Here is a 15,125-nt window from a genome sequence, read left to right as displayed (position 1 = left end):
TTAAAATCCAAATCAAGACACAAAGAAAAATGTATCATTTATTACTTCACAGGTAGTGAAGAAAAAGGAATATTAGACTGTTCAAAAATTGTCTCCATTTTTCTTTGTGTAATGCTTATTTAAGGACGAACGCAGCAAAAAACACATGTATGTTTATATCTGTGTGTGTGTGTATCTATGTATGAGGGTAGGCTGAAAAGTTCTAAGGCTCACTATAATGCAGTTAATGCATTACTCCTTCATGGGGAGCCTTAGAACTTTTCAGCCTACCCTTGTGTCTGTGTGTGTGTGCGTGCGTGCGTATATGTGGATGGATGGATGGACGGATGTATATGTATATATATAGTTTTTGTCATGGAAAGAGAAGCGGAGGCTTTGTGCGTCGCGGCGGTGCCGCATGGCGCACAGCAACACCGTGATGAAGCCTCATGGGACATGTTCTGGCATGTCCAGGCACATCCACAATTTCTTGGATAATCACTCGATGGAAAAACCACCGACAGCTGTCTGAACGCCATCTCAAAGCCGTCCTGTGAGACCAAAACGGAGGTGGTTTTGTCTCGCTCCAGTAGCAAATCCATCGTTACACGCGAAGCCTCCGCTCGGCTTTCCATGACAAAATCTCTTGTTAAAAGTGAAATCTGCCGGAAAATGGTTCATGTCCAGCTCTTGTGATAACCAGAGAAATGGCACACGATGGTCACGGATCCAGACAGCCATCCCTTTAGAAATGAAATGGTCGTCGATGGCGGCTTCGGAGCGCGGCGCGCCCCACAGCCGCTGGGGGCCGTCCTTAACCCTTTACCTACTGAGGCTATAAATGGACGATTGGTTATAATTTTTTATTATAGCAATAAAATTAAGAAATAATGTTCTATGTTTGTGTGCTTTGGTACCCTTTTCCAAGAGTACCTGAATTTCAATTATGTTACACCTGATTAACTATTTATACACATTATTTGTAAGTTTTAGCATTTAAAATGAGAAAAAAACACAAAAACGAACTTGATTTTTTTTTTTGTTTTTTAGTGAAAAATGATTATGTAAAGGAAGTTTGGAGTTCACATTTTTAACAGGAAGCTGTAAGTGTTTACAATCAAAATAATTAATTTTGTGTGTCTAGAACTCAGAAACAGTGCAGAAACAGTGCAAAAGTAAACATTTTACAAGGCGAAAATGTGCAAAAAGTAACCAATTTTAAAATGCAGAACCAAACAATATGAATAACAACAAAGTGCAAAACTATATATAAATATATCAATTATCTGTATTATTAAAATGTGCAATAAATCATTTGATCACTCATTTTGTGCAAAATTATACAGTATGAATAAAACGGTGTCAAACTATATACGAATATATAACCAAGAATCAAAATTAGATCTAAACTACATCAGTCAGTGTGGTACTGTTTGTAACAGTTTCTGTCTGGCTGAAGACAGAGGCCAATTTTACAAAGTTTGCAGATCCAGCAGGTTGACCTCTTGCAAACCTTGCAAGAACGCCACCCCTTTGTGGATTGCTGGCAAGTTGGGTTTCCACTGCTTGTTGGCACCAGTCAGTGGCTTGTGGCTGATGGAGCCATCACACGCACACACACCTTCACAAATGACACTAACACCCTGGCTTTTCCTCAAAAATTTCTACATTTATGTTTGTTGTCTGTCTCTGTACTTTTCTGTCACTTTTGCGCTCTTTTTCATACTTTTCCCTCGTTTCAAAAGTCACCGAACACACTTTACCATAATATATGCAACATACAGCATACTGTTTGAAAGCACGTGTTCTTGGCTTGCTGTCAGTGTTGAAATTTTTCAGATTGAGGGCTTACATGAGAATTTACGGTAATGAGAATCAGTGGCGCACTAGTGTGAAACGTCCGTGTTATGACGTCACAGGCTTACGTTTACCGTAATACACCATATGTCATTGGAAAGCCCTTGGTGTTAGCTTTACAATGCACTTTGAATCATTCGGATTGGACAAACTATGGCGGAGTTACGGTAAAAAAATACGCATATGGAAAATATGGCGTGGGTGCCATCGTCGTAGATAAATGGTTAAAGCGACAGTAACACTCCTTATTCTCTACCAAGCCCGTAATATTTTCACCGAAAGCCAGATAAATTTTTCTAATGGTTTCCAGCTGCCAGTCTCTAACAGTTTCTGAAAAAATTCTGATGGAAAAAAAGCCCAAATCATTCCGCCATTTCCTGACAATGAAAATCCGACGAGGGGGCTGGACCACTCCTCACTCAAAGTGATCACAGGCGAATGACGCAACCGACAGGCGTGGAAAAATGCACGCATGCGCATGAGGGTTCAAGCTTGTCTGACGCAATCACACGTGATTCAAATCCATGTGGTTTTTGAAAAAAATAAGGTCGGATACTTTTCTAATAGACCTCGTATATACACACACTGAACAAAAATATAAATGCAACACTTTTGTTTTTGCTTTTTGCTGTTTTTCATGAGCTGTGCACAAAGAGCTGAAACTTTTTATATACACAAAAGACTTATTTCTCTCAAATCTTCTTCTTCTTTGTCTTTCGGCTGTTCCCGTTAGGGGTCGCCACAGCAGATCAATCGTTTCCATCTCACCCTGTCTTCTGTATCTTCCTCTGTCACACCAACCACCTGCATGTCCTCTCTCAGCACATCCATGAACCTCCTCTTTGGTCTCCCTCTTCTCCTCCTGCCTGGTGGCTCCATCCTCAGCATCCTTCTCCCTATATACCCTGGGTCCCTCCTCTGCACATGTCCAAACCATCTCAATCTCGCCTCTCTGACTTTGTCTCCAAACCCTCCCACCTGAGCTGTCCCTCTGATATGTTCATTCCTAATCTTGTCCATTCTTGTCACTCCCAAAGAGAATCTCAACATCTTCAGCTCTGCCACCTCCAGCTCTGCCTCCTGTCTTTTTGTTAGTGCCACTGTCTCTAAACCATACAACATAGCTGGTCTCACTACTGTTTTGTAAACTTTCCCCTTCACTCTTGCTGATATTCTTCAGTCACAAATCACTCCTGCCGCCTTTCTCCACCCACTCCACCCTGCCTGCACTCTCTTCTTCACCTCTCTACCACACTCTCCATTACTTTGTTGACCCCAAATATTTAAACTCATCTACTTTCACCACTTCTACTCCTTGTAACTGCACTATTCCACTGGGCTCCCTCTCATTCACACACATGTACTCAGTCTTGCTTCTACTGACTTTCATTCCCCTTCTCTCCAAAGCATATCTCCACTTCTCCAGACTAGACTCAACTTGCTCTCTACTCTCACTACAGATCACAATGTCATCTGCAAACATCATAGTCCATGGGGACTCCTGTCTGATCTCATCTGTCAACCTGTCCATCACCACTGCAAACAAGAAAGGACTCAGAGCTGATCCTTGGTGTAATCCCACCTCCACCTTGAATGAGTCTGTCATTCCGACTGCGCATCTCACCGCTGTCACTTATTTCTCTCAAATATTGTTAACAAATCTGTCTAAATCTGTGCTCGTGAGCACTTCTGCTTTGCTGAAATAATTCATCCATAAAAGGCCACTCTGAAAGATTCTGTTTTATCACACAGCACAATGGCACAGATGTCGTAGGTTTTGAGGGAGCATGTAACTGGCATGCTGACCACTAGAGCTGTTGCGCATGAATTGAAAGTTCATTTCTCTACCATAAGCCGTCTCTAAAGGCGTTTCAGAGAATTTGGCAGTACATCCAACTGGCCTTGCAACCGCAGACCACGTGTAACCACACCAGCCCAGGACCTGTTGACCATAAAATTTTATTACAGAGATTAGAGCATGCCATAGGTATTAAAGGCACTGCGCTGCGGTGGTTTGAATCATATTTGTCTAATAGATTACAATTTGTTCATGTAAATGGGGAATCTTCTTCACAGACTAAAGTTAATTATGGAGTTCCACAAGGTTCTGTGCTAGGACCAATTTTATTCACTTTATACATGCTTCCTTTACGCAGTATTAGACGGTATTGCTTAAATTTTCATTGTTACGCAGATGATACCCAGCTTTATCTATCCATGAAGCCAGAGGACACACACAAATTAGCTAAACTGCAGGATTGTCTTACAGACATAAAGACATGGATGACCTCTAATTTCTTGCTTTTAAACTCAGATAAAACTGAAGTTATTGTACTTGGCCCCACAAATCTTAGAAACATGGTGTCTAACCAGATCCTTACTCTGGATGGCATTACCCTGACCTCTAGTAATACTGTGAGAAATCTTGGAGTCATTTTTGATCAGGATATGTCATTCAAAGCGCATATTAAACAAATATGTAGGACTGCTTTTTTGCATTTACGCAGTATCTCTAAAATCAGAAAGGTCTTGTCTCAGAGTGATGCTGAAAAACTAATTCATGCATTTATTTCCTCTAGGCTGGACTATTGTAATTCATTATTATCAGGTTGTCCTAAAAGTTCCCTAAAAAGCCTTCAGTTAATTCAAAATGCTGCAGCTAGAGTACTGACGGGGACTGGAAGGAGAGAGCATATCTCACCCATATTGGCCTCTCTTCATTGGCTTCCTGTTAATTCTAGAATAGAATTTAAAATTCTTCTTCTTACTTATAAGGTTTTGAATAATCAGGTCCCATCTTATCTTAGGGACCTCATAGTACCATATCACCCCAATAGAGCGCTTCGCTCTCAGACTGCAGGCTTACTTGTAGTTCCTAGGGTTTGTAAGAGTAGAATGGGAGGCAGAGCCTTCAGCTTTCAGGCTCCTCTCCTGTGGAACCAGCTCCCAATTCAGATCAGGGAGACAGACACCCTCTCTACTTTTAAGATTAGGCTTAAAACTTTCCTTTTTGCTAAAGCTTATAGTTAGGGCTGGATCAGGTGACCCTGAACCATCCCTTAGTTATGCTGCTATAGACGTAGACTGCTGGGGGGTTCCCATGATGCACTGTTTCTTTCTCTTTTTGCTCTGTATGCACCACTCTGCATTTAATCATTAGTGATCGATCTCTGCTCCCCTCCACAGCATGTCATTTTCCTGGTTCTCTCCCTCAGCCCCAACCAGTCCTAGCAGAAGACTGCCCCTCCCTGAGCCTGGTTCTGCTGGCGGTTTCTTCCTGTTAAAAGGGAGTTTTTCCTTCCCACTGAAGCCAAGTGCTTGCTCACAGGGGGTCGTTTTGACCGTTGGGGTTTTACATAATTATTGTATGGCCTTGCCTTACAATATAAAGCGCCTTGGGGCAACTGTTTGTTGTGATTTGGCGCTATATAAAAAAAAAATTGATTGATTTGATTGATTGATTGACCTCCACATTCAGCATGTTCACATCCAAGATTGTCTGAGACCAGCCACCTGGGCAGCTGCTGCAACAATCGGTTTGCAGAATCAAAGAATTTCTGCACAAACAGTCTCAGGGAAGCTCATCTGCATCCTCGTCATCCTCAACGAGGTCTCGACCTGATTGCAGTCTGCTGTCGTAACCGACTTTAGTGAGCAAATGCTCACATCCTATGTCGTCTGGCTACTGATCAAGTTTATGCGAAGGAGATAAGTTGCACTGCGTGAGGCAAATGGTGGTCACACCAGATACTGAATGGTCCCCCCCCACAGACCTCCCAGTAAAGCAAAACTGCACATTTTAGAGTTGCCTTTTATTGTGGCCGGCCTAAGGCACAAACCTGTCTAATAATCATGCTGTCTAATCAGCATCTTGATATGTCGCACCTGTGGGGTGAGACGTTAGTTTGTTAAATATTCAAAACAGAGGACTTACAAGATTACGTCTCAATTTGAGTGAATTATTTTTTTGTCTTTGTCAGACAGGATACAACGTTGTCTATGTATTGAAACGGTTTTTACATATTACTTGATGGAAGCTTTGTTGCCAAACAACAAAACACATAAAACGTCTGACGGTATGGTGTTCTATTTCCAGAGTTCACGAGAAAGAGCTGAATGCCAAAGAGCCGCTTAGAAATGGTCGCCAAGGAGATGGGGAAGATGATGTACGGAGTGATATTGATGAATCGAGTGTGAGACGTGCTGATCGCAATGAGGAACGGAGTATTGATGCAGGTGGCCGTCGGCGAGATCATGATGATCAACGTAGTGACAATGATACTGGGCGCAGCGACTACAGCGATCGCCATAGTGACTTTGAAGACCGCCGTGACAGGTATAGTGACCGCCATGAGCGCTATGATGACAACAGACGTGATGATCGCCGCACTGATGATTATGACCGCCGCCGCCATGATGACTATGATGACCGCCGTCGCCGTGATGACTATGATGACCGCCGTCGCTATGATGATGACAGACGCCGCTATGATGAGGACCGTGATCGTGACCGAGCACCTAGTGTTCCACCCAATAAGCCCAATAGGGAGGACTATGATTACTAAGGCTTCCAGCCTGGATCAGCTGCTATGTTCTTGCTTTGCTTTTCTTCAATATCATTAAGATCATTTTTATCTCTATTGGCCATGTCATGCTATAAATGGTTTTAAATCCAGCAGCCAAAATAGAATCAGGAGGCAGACTAATCTGCATTATGTGATGTAGATCTCATTCATGTCAGTGGGTTTAACTAAGTGGCCAGTCAGCTTCAATGATGGTGCAGATTTAAACCTGTATGGAGATGCAAGAGAAAAGTACAATTAACAATGACCAGAAACCTGTCCAGGGTGTACCCCTTCTTTTGCCATATGGCTCCTGGGACAGGCTCCAGCACCCCCTGACCATTAATTTGAAAAAGCATGTGTAGAAAATTTATATTCTGGAGTGGATCAGTTATATCTGTTTGATCCTGCAAAATGCCTTGAATGTACGAGAACGTAGAACTAAAATCCAGAAGACATGCATGTTAGGTGAATTGGTGATTCTAAATTAACCATAAGTGTGAATGTGTTTGTATGTGGCCCTGCAGACTGGCGTGTTGTACAGGGTGTACCCCGCCTTATACCCTATGACTGTTGGGATAGGCTCCAGCCCCCGCATGACCCTTAATTGGAGTAAGCAGGTATAGCAGATGGATGGATGTGAAAGGGTGTTTTACTCAAGAGCCACTTATGGTGACGCCTAGAATAGGAACTATAATTTGGGGGCATATCTGTCACAAAAGGGTGGAGTCAGGAAACTTAAGTAAATTTTATATCAACATTACAGGAAGGGGTGTATTGTTTTGAACTTGGTGTGCATTTAGATTTCATTGTTGTTACGCTTATTAGCCATGGCATTTATGTGTAATGCTACAGCAAATGGACACGCACTGACAAACTAGTGGTGCTACATACTGTCTAATCACCATAGTTAATGGCACAGCTAAGTACTTTCAATCACTCCCCTTTATCCAGATCAACCCCCAAAATTGGTGTAGATCTGTGCAAGTCTGTTACTGCCACTTCACACCTTTTTTCCTCATTATGCACCATAAAATGTATCATGTTTCTCATACTGATTATTTTCTATCTCATTAAATGATAGATTTAGTTTTTATTGGACAGAAGCGTGCACACAGACCAGACTGAACATTTACATAAAATTTCATGAGAATTTGTTTATTGGATGGACCAACATCAGAACAAATGACCTTTTCCATGATGTACACATAATCTTTTTTTTTTCTTCCTCTCCTCCAGGTGATATACAAGGGCTGTCAATAAAGTAACGGTCCTTTTTATTTTTTTCAAAAACTATATGGATTTCATTCATATGTTTTTACGTCAGACATGCTTGAACCCTCGTGCGCATGCGTGAGTTTTTCCACGCCTGTCGGTGACGTCATTCGCCTGTGAGCACTCCTTGTGGGAGGAGTCGTCCAGCCCCTCGTCGGAATTCCTTTGTCTGAGAAGTTGCTGAGAGACTGGCGCGTTGTTTGATCAAAATTTTTTCTAAACCTGTGAGACACATCGAAGTGGACACGGTTCGAAAAATTAAGCTGGTTTTCAGTGAAAATTTTAACAGCTGATGAGAGATTTTGAGGTGATTCTGTCGCTTTAAGGACTTTTCACGGTGCGAGACGTCGTGCAGCGCTCTCAGGCGGCGTCATCAGCCTGTTCAAGCTGAAAACCTCCACATTTCAGGTTTCTATTGATCCAGGACGTCGTGAGAGAACAGAGAAGTTTCAGAAGAAGTCGGTTTCAGCATTTTATCCGGATATTCCACTGTTAAAGGAGATTTTTTTAATGAAAGACGTGCGGACGGATCCGCGCGTCGGTACGCAGCCGACGCGGTGCGGCGGCACAGGAAAAACACCTCCGTGTTGATAACCATTTGTAAAATCCAGGCGGCTTTTGATGGCTTTCAGTGGAGTGAGTATATGAGAAATTGTTTAACAGGCAGGACATGTTCCAACTTGTCCTTAAGGCTTTCAACAGAGGTGTTTTTCCTGTGGCGGAGCGTCGCGGCGGCTGCGTCCCGACGCGCGGACCCGTCCGCACGTCTTTCATTAAAAAATCTCCTTTAACAGTGGAATATCCGGATAAAATGCTGAAACCGACTTCTTCTGAAACTTCTCTGTTCTCTCACGACGTCCTGGATCAATAGAGCCTGAAATGTGGAGGTTTTCAGCTTGAACAGGCTGATGACGCCGCCTGAGAGCGCTGCGCGACGTCTCGCACCGTGAAAAGTCCTTAAAGCGACAGAATCACCTCAAAATCTCTCATCAGCCGTTAAAATTTTCACTGAAAACCAGCTTAATTTTTCGAACCGTGTCCACTTCGATGTGTCTCACAGGTTTAGAAAAAATTTTGATCAAACAACGCGCCAGTCTCTCAGCAACTTCTCAGACAAAGGAATTCCGACGAGGGGCTGGATGACTCCTCCCACAAGGAGTGCTCACAGGCGAATGACGTCACCGACAGGCGTGGAAAAACTCACGCATGCGCACGAGGGTTCAAGCATGTCTGACGTAAAAACATATGAATGAAATCCATATAGTTTTTGAAAAAAATAAAAAGGACCGTAACTTTATTGACAGCCCTCGTATGAGTATTAAGCCTTTTTGTTGTTGTTTTTCTGTGCCAGGTTTGACTTTGGAAATGCATGTGATGAGTGACTGGCTCCAGCTATTTTAGCTTTAAACTTAGACATCACTTTTGTCACATTTTTACACAGCACAGAATCATTAATGTTCATGTGTTTGTTTGATTTGGATGGCTTGTGTTGGTGTATTTCTGTTTTTAATAAATGATGTTAGTATGTTTATAATTTTTATTTTTTTAAGCAGAGTTGAGTAGGATTATTTGAAATTCGGGTGGAATGACCGGCATTGTTCTTTTTTTTTTTTTTGGCGATTAAGTTATATGTACAACCTGCTACAAAAAAAATCCACTTCCACAGTCCCATTTTCGTTGCGTGGGAGGCGCCCAATTCTATGAAGTCAAACAAATGTAACTAGATATTGACGTGTGGAAATCAAAATAAAAGCACCAATTTGTCCTCGCACGAGACCACTGAACCAGTTTGTGTGGTGTGGAAGGCCGTCTGTTACAATGCCTGAAATATACGCTTGAAAAAAAATAATGTTCTATCAACTTTAATTTAAGGAGTTTGAAGAGGAAAGTAAGTTTTGTAGTTTCGTGTTTCCCGCCGCTGCCTCGTCGATGGTTTTATTGTGAAGGTCATGGCACGTAGTGGTGTGTTTTGTTGTGGTTATCTTGATGCTCGTCCTGCTGTGTCCCGTTATCTGAGTTTTTAAAGCAGTGTTCAGGGATGAGACGACAGACGATGTAAAATACCAAACCTGTGTAAAAGTAGCCTGGACCATTTGGAAAATGTTTTTGATTCCGAAGTGGATTATTATTCTCTGCCTGGCAGGTAAGAAGCGGTTTAAAAAACAGTTTCAGCGACCCGTGTGTTTTTTGGTTCATGGCAGGTCGATGTTGTGACTAAATGAGCTACACGGACATTAACTTTGACTTCGGAGGAGATTTTTGAAAGTTATAAACAGCAGTGTTTGCTATGAATATACACCGCTTTAAAATTTAAAAGTCTGTTTTTCTCCTATTGTTTTCCTCACTCCAAGCTATACATGTGCAACATCGTTAGAATATATATTTGCCACATAACATCATTTAAAAAGATTTTTAGTCACTCTGAGGTATTCAGTGTCTATATATGTATGTATACAACCCCTGGCAATAATTATGGAATCACCGGCCTCGGAGGATGTTCATTCAGTTGTTTAATTTTGTAGAAAAAAAGCAGATCACAGACATGACACAAAACTAAAGTCATTTCAAATGGCAACTTTCTGGCTTTAAGAAACACTATAAGAAATCAAGAAAAAAAATTGTGGCAGTGAGTAATGGTTACTTTTTTAGACCAAGCAGAGGGGAAAAAAAAAAATATGGACTCACTCAATTCTGAGGAATAAATTATGGTATCACCCTGTAAATTTTCATCCCCAAAACTAACACCTGCATCAAATCAGATCTGCTCGTTAGTCTGCATCTAAAAAGGAGTGAACACACCTTGGAGAGCTGTTGCACCAAGTGGACTGACATGAATCATGGCTCCAACACGTGAGATGTCAATTGAAACAAAGGAGAGGATTATCAAACTCTTAAGAGGGTAAATCATCACGCAATGTTGCAAAAGATGTTGGTTGTTCACAGTCAGCTGTGTCTAAACTCTGGTCCAAATACAAACATGGGAAGGTTGTTAAAGGCAAACATACTGGTAGACCAAGGAAGACATCAAAGCGTCAAGACAGAAAACTTAAAGCAATATGTCTCAAAAATCGAAAAGCACAACAAAACAAATGAGGAACGAATGGGAGGAAACTGGAGTCAACGTCTGTGACCGAACTGTAAGAAACCGCCTAAAGGAAATGGGATTTACATACAGAAAAGGTAAATGAAAGCCATCATTAACACCTAAACAGAAAAAACAAGGTTAAAATTGGCTAAGGAAAAGCAATCGTGGACTGTGGATGACTGGATGAAAGTCATATTCAGTGATGAATCTCAAGTCTGCATTGGGCAAGGTGATGATGGTGGAACGTTTGTTTGGTGCTGTTCCAATGAGATTTATAAAGACTGCCTGAAGAGAACGTAAATTTCCACAGTCATTGATGATATGGGGCTGCATGTCAGGTAAAGGCACTGGGGATGGTTGTCATGACATCAATAAATGCACAAGTTTACGTTGATATTTTGGACACTTTTCTTATCCCATCAATTGAAAGGATGTTTGGGGATGATGAAGTCATTTTTCAAGATGATAATGCATCTTGCCATAAAGCTAAAACTGTGAAAACATTCCTTGCAAAAAGACACATATAGGGTCAATGTCATGGCCTGCAAATAGTCCGGATCTTAATCCAATTGAAAATCTTTGGTGGAAGTTGAAGAAAATGGTCCATGACAAGGCTCCAACCTGCAAAGCTGATCTGGCAACAGCAATCAGAGAAAGTTGGAGCCAGATTGTTGAAGAGTACTGTTTGTCACTCATTAAGTCCATGCCTCAGAGACTGCAAGCTGTTATAAACGCCAGAGGTGGTGCAACAAAATACTAGTGATGTGTTGGAGCGTTTTTTTGTTTTTCATGATTCCATAATTTTTTCCTCAGAATTGATTATGTGTAAGTATATATGTGTATATATGCATATGTATATATGCATATGTGTATATATGTATATATATATATATGTATGTGTATATATGTATATATATATATATGTATGTGTATATATGTATATATATGTATGTGTATATGTGTATATATGTATATATATATATATATGTGTGTACATTTCAAATTAGAATGTCGTTAAAGTTTCATGAATTCAAAAAATGAAACTCAGACTACACAGGTAACATTAATTTGACTAGTCAAATTAATGTTACCTGTGTAGTCGACTAATGATTTTCATTAGTCATCCCAACCCTAGAATCTGAGTTTCATTTTGACTAGTCAAATTAATGTTACCGGTATAATGATTTTCATTAGTCCTTCCCACTGTTGCCAAGTGCTTGCTCACAGGGGGGTCGTTTTGACCGTTGGGGTTTTTACGTAATTATTGTATGGCCTTGCCTTACAATATAAAGCGCCTTGGGGCAACTGTTTGTTGTGATTTGGTGCTATATGAATAAAATTGATTGATTGATTGATTGATTGATTAGTCAACTACACCGGTAACATAATGAAAATCATTAGTCGACTACACAGGTAACTAATTTGACTAGTCAACTAGTCGGCAACTACATTTGACATTGAATGAATTAGGCCAGTTTTGAGTCTTCATGGTGAAACTCAAATGTGACATTTATTTTTAACAAATATAAGCACAAAATCACAAATTAAAAACCAGCATTAGCATGAAGACGATACCTGTATTCGTTTATTAGGCATAGACAACCTGTTTGTGATGACCAACGGGGGTATAACCTCCACATACGGGGAGAGGACGCACTTACGTTATGGTTAGAGTTAAGAGAAGGGGAGAATTATAAATGGCAAAATTAAAAAAAAAAAAAAAAAGTCAGAAATGGGCTGCTTTTTCTGAGGGGGGTACAAACAAAAAATGCACTCTCCAATCTAGAGCCCATGGATCCCCAGGGGTAATATGCTAGTTTAACCCTTAAAACCACTGATTAACGTCACTTTGAGCAGACGGAATCAGTTAATCAGTGAAATCACTTGGTGAAGTGGGTGGTTGCAAAGAAAATCTGCACCCTCACCCTGGAACGAATTGAATACCCCTGTTTTAAGGGTTAAACTAGCATATTACCCGTGGGGATTCATGGGCTCTAGATTGGGTAGTGCGTTTTTGGTTTGTGTTTTTATTTTTTGGTGCCCCGTCACAAAAAGCGCCCATTTTTGTGACTTTTTTTTTCTCATTTTGCTATTTATAATCCTCTCCTTCTCTTAACTCTAACCATAATGTAAGTGCGTCCTCTCCCCTAAACCTAACCATAACCCCCCATCACCCCACATTTTGTGCCCCGTCACGAAAAGTGCCCCGTTTTCATGCCCCCATCACGAACCCATAGAATAATGCACTTTTCATAATGCCACCGAGAACTGCCGTGAGACTAGGTTGAAAATAGTTAGCTAACATTTTTTGCGGGTGGTAATAAATTATGCAAAGTTTCTCATAGTTTTTCAAACCTTAGACTTCAACAGTTTTTGCAGCCGGTCTGCTCTGTGTCAGCCTGATCCTGTCAGATCTGAGAAACTAAGCAGTGCAGGATCTGGTTAGTACTTGGATGGTAGACCTCTTTGGAACACCAGCAGCTGTGTGCGTTTCTCCATGTAACACTGGAGTTGCATCAGGAAGGGCATCCAGTGTAAATCTTGTGCCAAATACCAGTGTGGCTCTGGCTGTATCTGCTGTGGGGACCCCGAAAAAAAATGGGCCAAATGGACAACAACAAGACAACAACAACAAGTTTTAGAGGATGAACTTAATCCTTTTATGTTAATTATGTAATTTTTTAATGTTAATTTACTGTGTTAATGTGTTTATAAATTCTTTAATTTCTTGTTATAATATGCACATTATTATATTACATTATTATTATTATTATTATTTTACTATTATTTATTACTATATTGTCATTTGATTTTTTTTTAATGGACAACAATAGAAATGTGTGTTCGCTTTCTTGTCATCCATGTATTTTTAACGTATTTACAGTTACATTATGTACTTGCATTGAATTTACTAAATTCACTCACACGCTTTTAATGTATAGATGATTTACCACCCCCTGCTGGAATGGTGTGTGAGTCCAGAATGTAAGTATCAACGTCCATTGTTCAGTGTTGTTAGCTAATATCTGTATTTTCTCCAAAAATATTAGTCTTATCAATGTTCCGTTTTGGCAGAGTTCACCCTTGACCCAAAATACATAAACATACCAAATGACAAATGTGAGATCTCCCCATTTTGTCACAGTGGATTAGACATGTTGTTTTGTGGCAGCATAAACACATTATGCATAGGTTTAGGTCAGGGGTTTCAAAGTGTGGGAGAGTGAGCTCCCCTCAGAGAACAAATGAATGGCTGCACCCCCACCCCACTGACACACAATGTCAACATCTTCATGTGTTTCTTTTTATTCTTTTACACATCTTAAACACATTTTAAAAGTATTTGTGTGATTTTAAGGAACTGTCTATGCATTTACATATTTTACAGCCTTTGTGAACATTTTAAACATGTTTTAAAGAACTTTCCATTCTTACACATTTTACACCCTTTTCAAAGATTTTAAGGGTGATTCTTTAACTACGGGCACTATTGGCCTTGTAAATGTAATTTCCACCACACCATTGCCTTACAATATAAAGTGCCTTGGGGCAACTGTTTGTTGTGATTTGGCGCTATATACATGTGCTCTGATGTCACTGTTTATCTCCATAGAAACTACCCAAACAATCTTTCATGCAAACTGTTTAAAGGGACATTACAGTGTTGTGGTGGAAATTACGGCAATAGTGTGGGACAACTACATTTTGTTTAAAAAAATCACAACAGTTGTATGACATTGAATACCCCAATTATGTTTTGATTATTTTACTGATATTTTATTCAGAGATATTTTAAAACATTAGAAAAAATGTTTCTTTACCATTCAATTTTATCATTGAAGATCAAAGGTCTGGGTGTGGGACAAGCACAAAACGGCAATATTTGCATATAATGATGCTGAAAAAAGGTGAAAAAGTCGTCATAGACTACAACCCCTGGCAAAAATTATGGAATCACCAGCCTCTGAGGATGTTCATTCATTTGTTTAATTTTGTAGAAAAAAAGATCACAGACATGACACAAAACTAAAGTCATTTCAAATGGCAACTTTCTGGCTTTAAGAAACACTATAAGAAATCAAGAAAAAAGATTGTGGCAGTCAGTAACGGTTACTTTTTTAGACCAAGCAGAGGAAAAAAATATGGAATCACTCAATTCTGAGGAAAGAATTATGGAATCACCCTGTAAATTTTCATCCCCAAAACTAACACCTGCATCATATCAGATCTGCTCGTTAGTCTGCATCTAAAAAGGAGTGAACACACCTTGGAGAGCTGTTGCACCAAGTGGACTGACATGAATCATGGCTCCAACACGAGAGATGTCAATTGAAACAAAGGAGAGGATTATCAAACTCTTAAAAGAG

The 15,125-nt window shown here is 40.3% G+C and overlaps 2 protein-coding genes and 1 long non-coding RNA gene across 7 annotated transcripts in view; 2 read left to right on the top strand and 1 right to left on the bottom strand.

Annotated features, from left to right (window-relative positions):
• Positions 1–7,543, top strand: part of LOC117531449 (cell surface A33 antigen-like) — a 46,889-nt gene extending 39,346 nt beyond the window's left edge. For both annotated transcript variants that reach the window (XM_034194559.1, XM_034194566.1), the window contains one exon: positions 5,933–7,543. In XM_034194559.1, coding sequence (XP_034050450.1) covers positions 5,933–6,401 — 469 coding nt within the window. In that variant the 3' untranslated portion in view covers positions 6,402–7,543. The remainder of the gene's footprint in view (positions 1–5,932) is intronic.
• Positions 548–15,125, bottom strand: part of LOC117531464 — a 19,394-nt gene continuing 4,816 nt past the window's right edge. Inside the window, exons 2-3 of the long non-coding RNA XR_004566627.1 lie at positions 11,041–11,043; positions 548–559 (exon numbers count right to left, since the gene is read on the bottom strand). This is a non-coding gene — a long non-coding RNA (uncharacterized LOC117531464). The remainder of the gene's footprint in view (positions 560–11,040; positions 11,044–15,125) is intronic.
• Positions 9,509–15,125, top strand: part of LOC117531423 (immunoglobulin-like domain-containing receptor 2) — an 84,003-nt gene continuing 78,386 nt past the window's right edge. Inside the window, exon 1 of one of the 4 annotated variants that reach the window (XM_034194533.1) lies at positions 9,509–9,816. In XM_034194533.1, coding sequence (XP_034050424.1) covers positions 9,774–9,816 — 43 coding nt within the window. In that variant the 5' untranslated portion in view covers positions 9,509–9,773. The remainder of the gene's footprint in view (positions 9,817–15,125) is intronic. The other 3 variants (XM_034194549.1, XM_034194524.1, XM_034194541.1) reach the window with 3 other exon arrangements.

Source organism: Thalassophryne amazonica, chromosome 2, assembly GCF_902500255.1.
Source record: "Thalassophryne amazonica chromosome 2, fThaAma1.1, whole genome shotgun sequence".
NCBI lineage: Eukaryota > Metazoa > Chordata > Actinopteri > Batrachoidiformes > Batrachoididae > Thalassophryne > Thalassophryne amazonica.
Note: the sequence above shows the minus strand (reverse complement) of the source record. Positions and strands in the feature narration are given on the sequence as shown.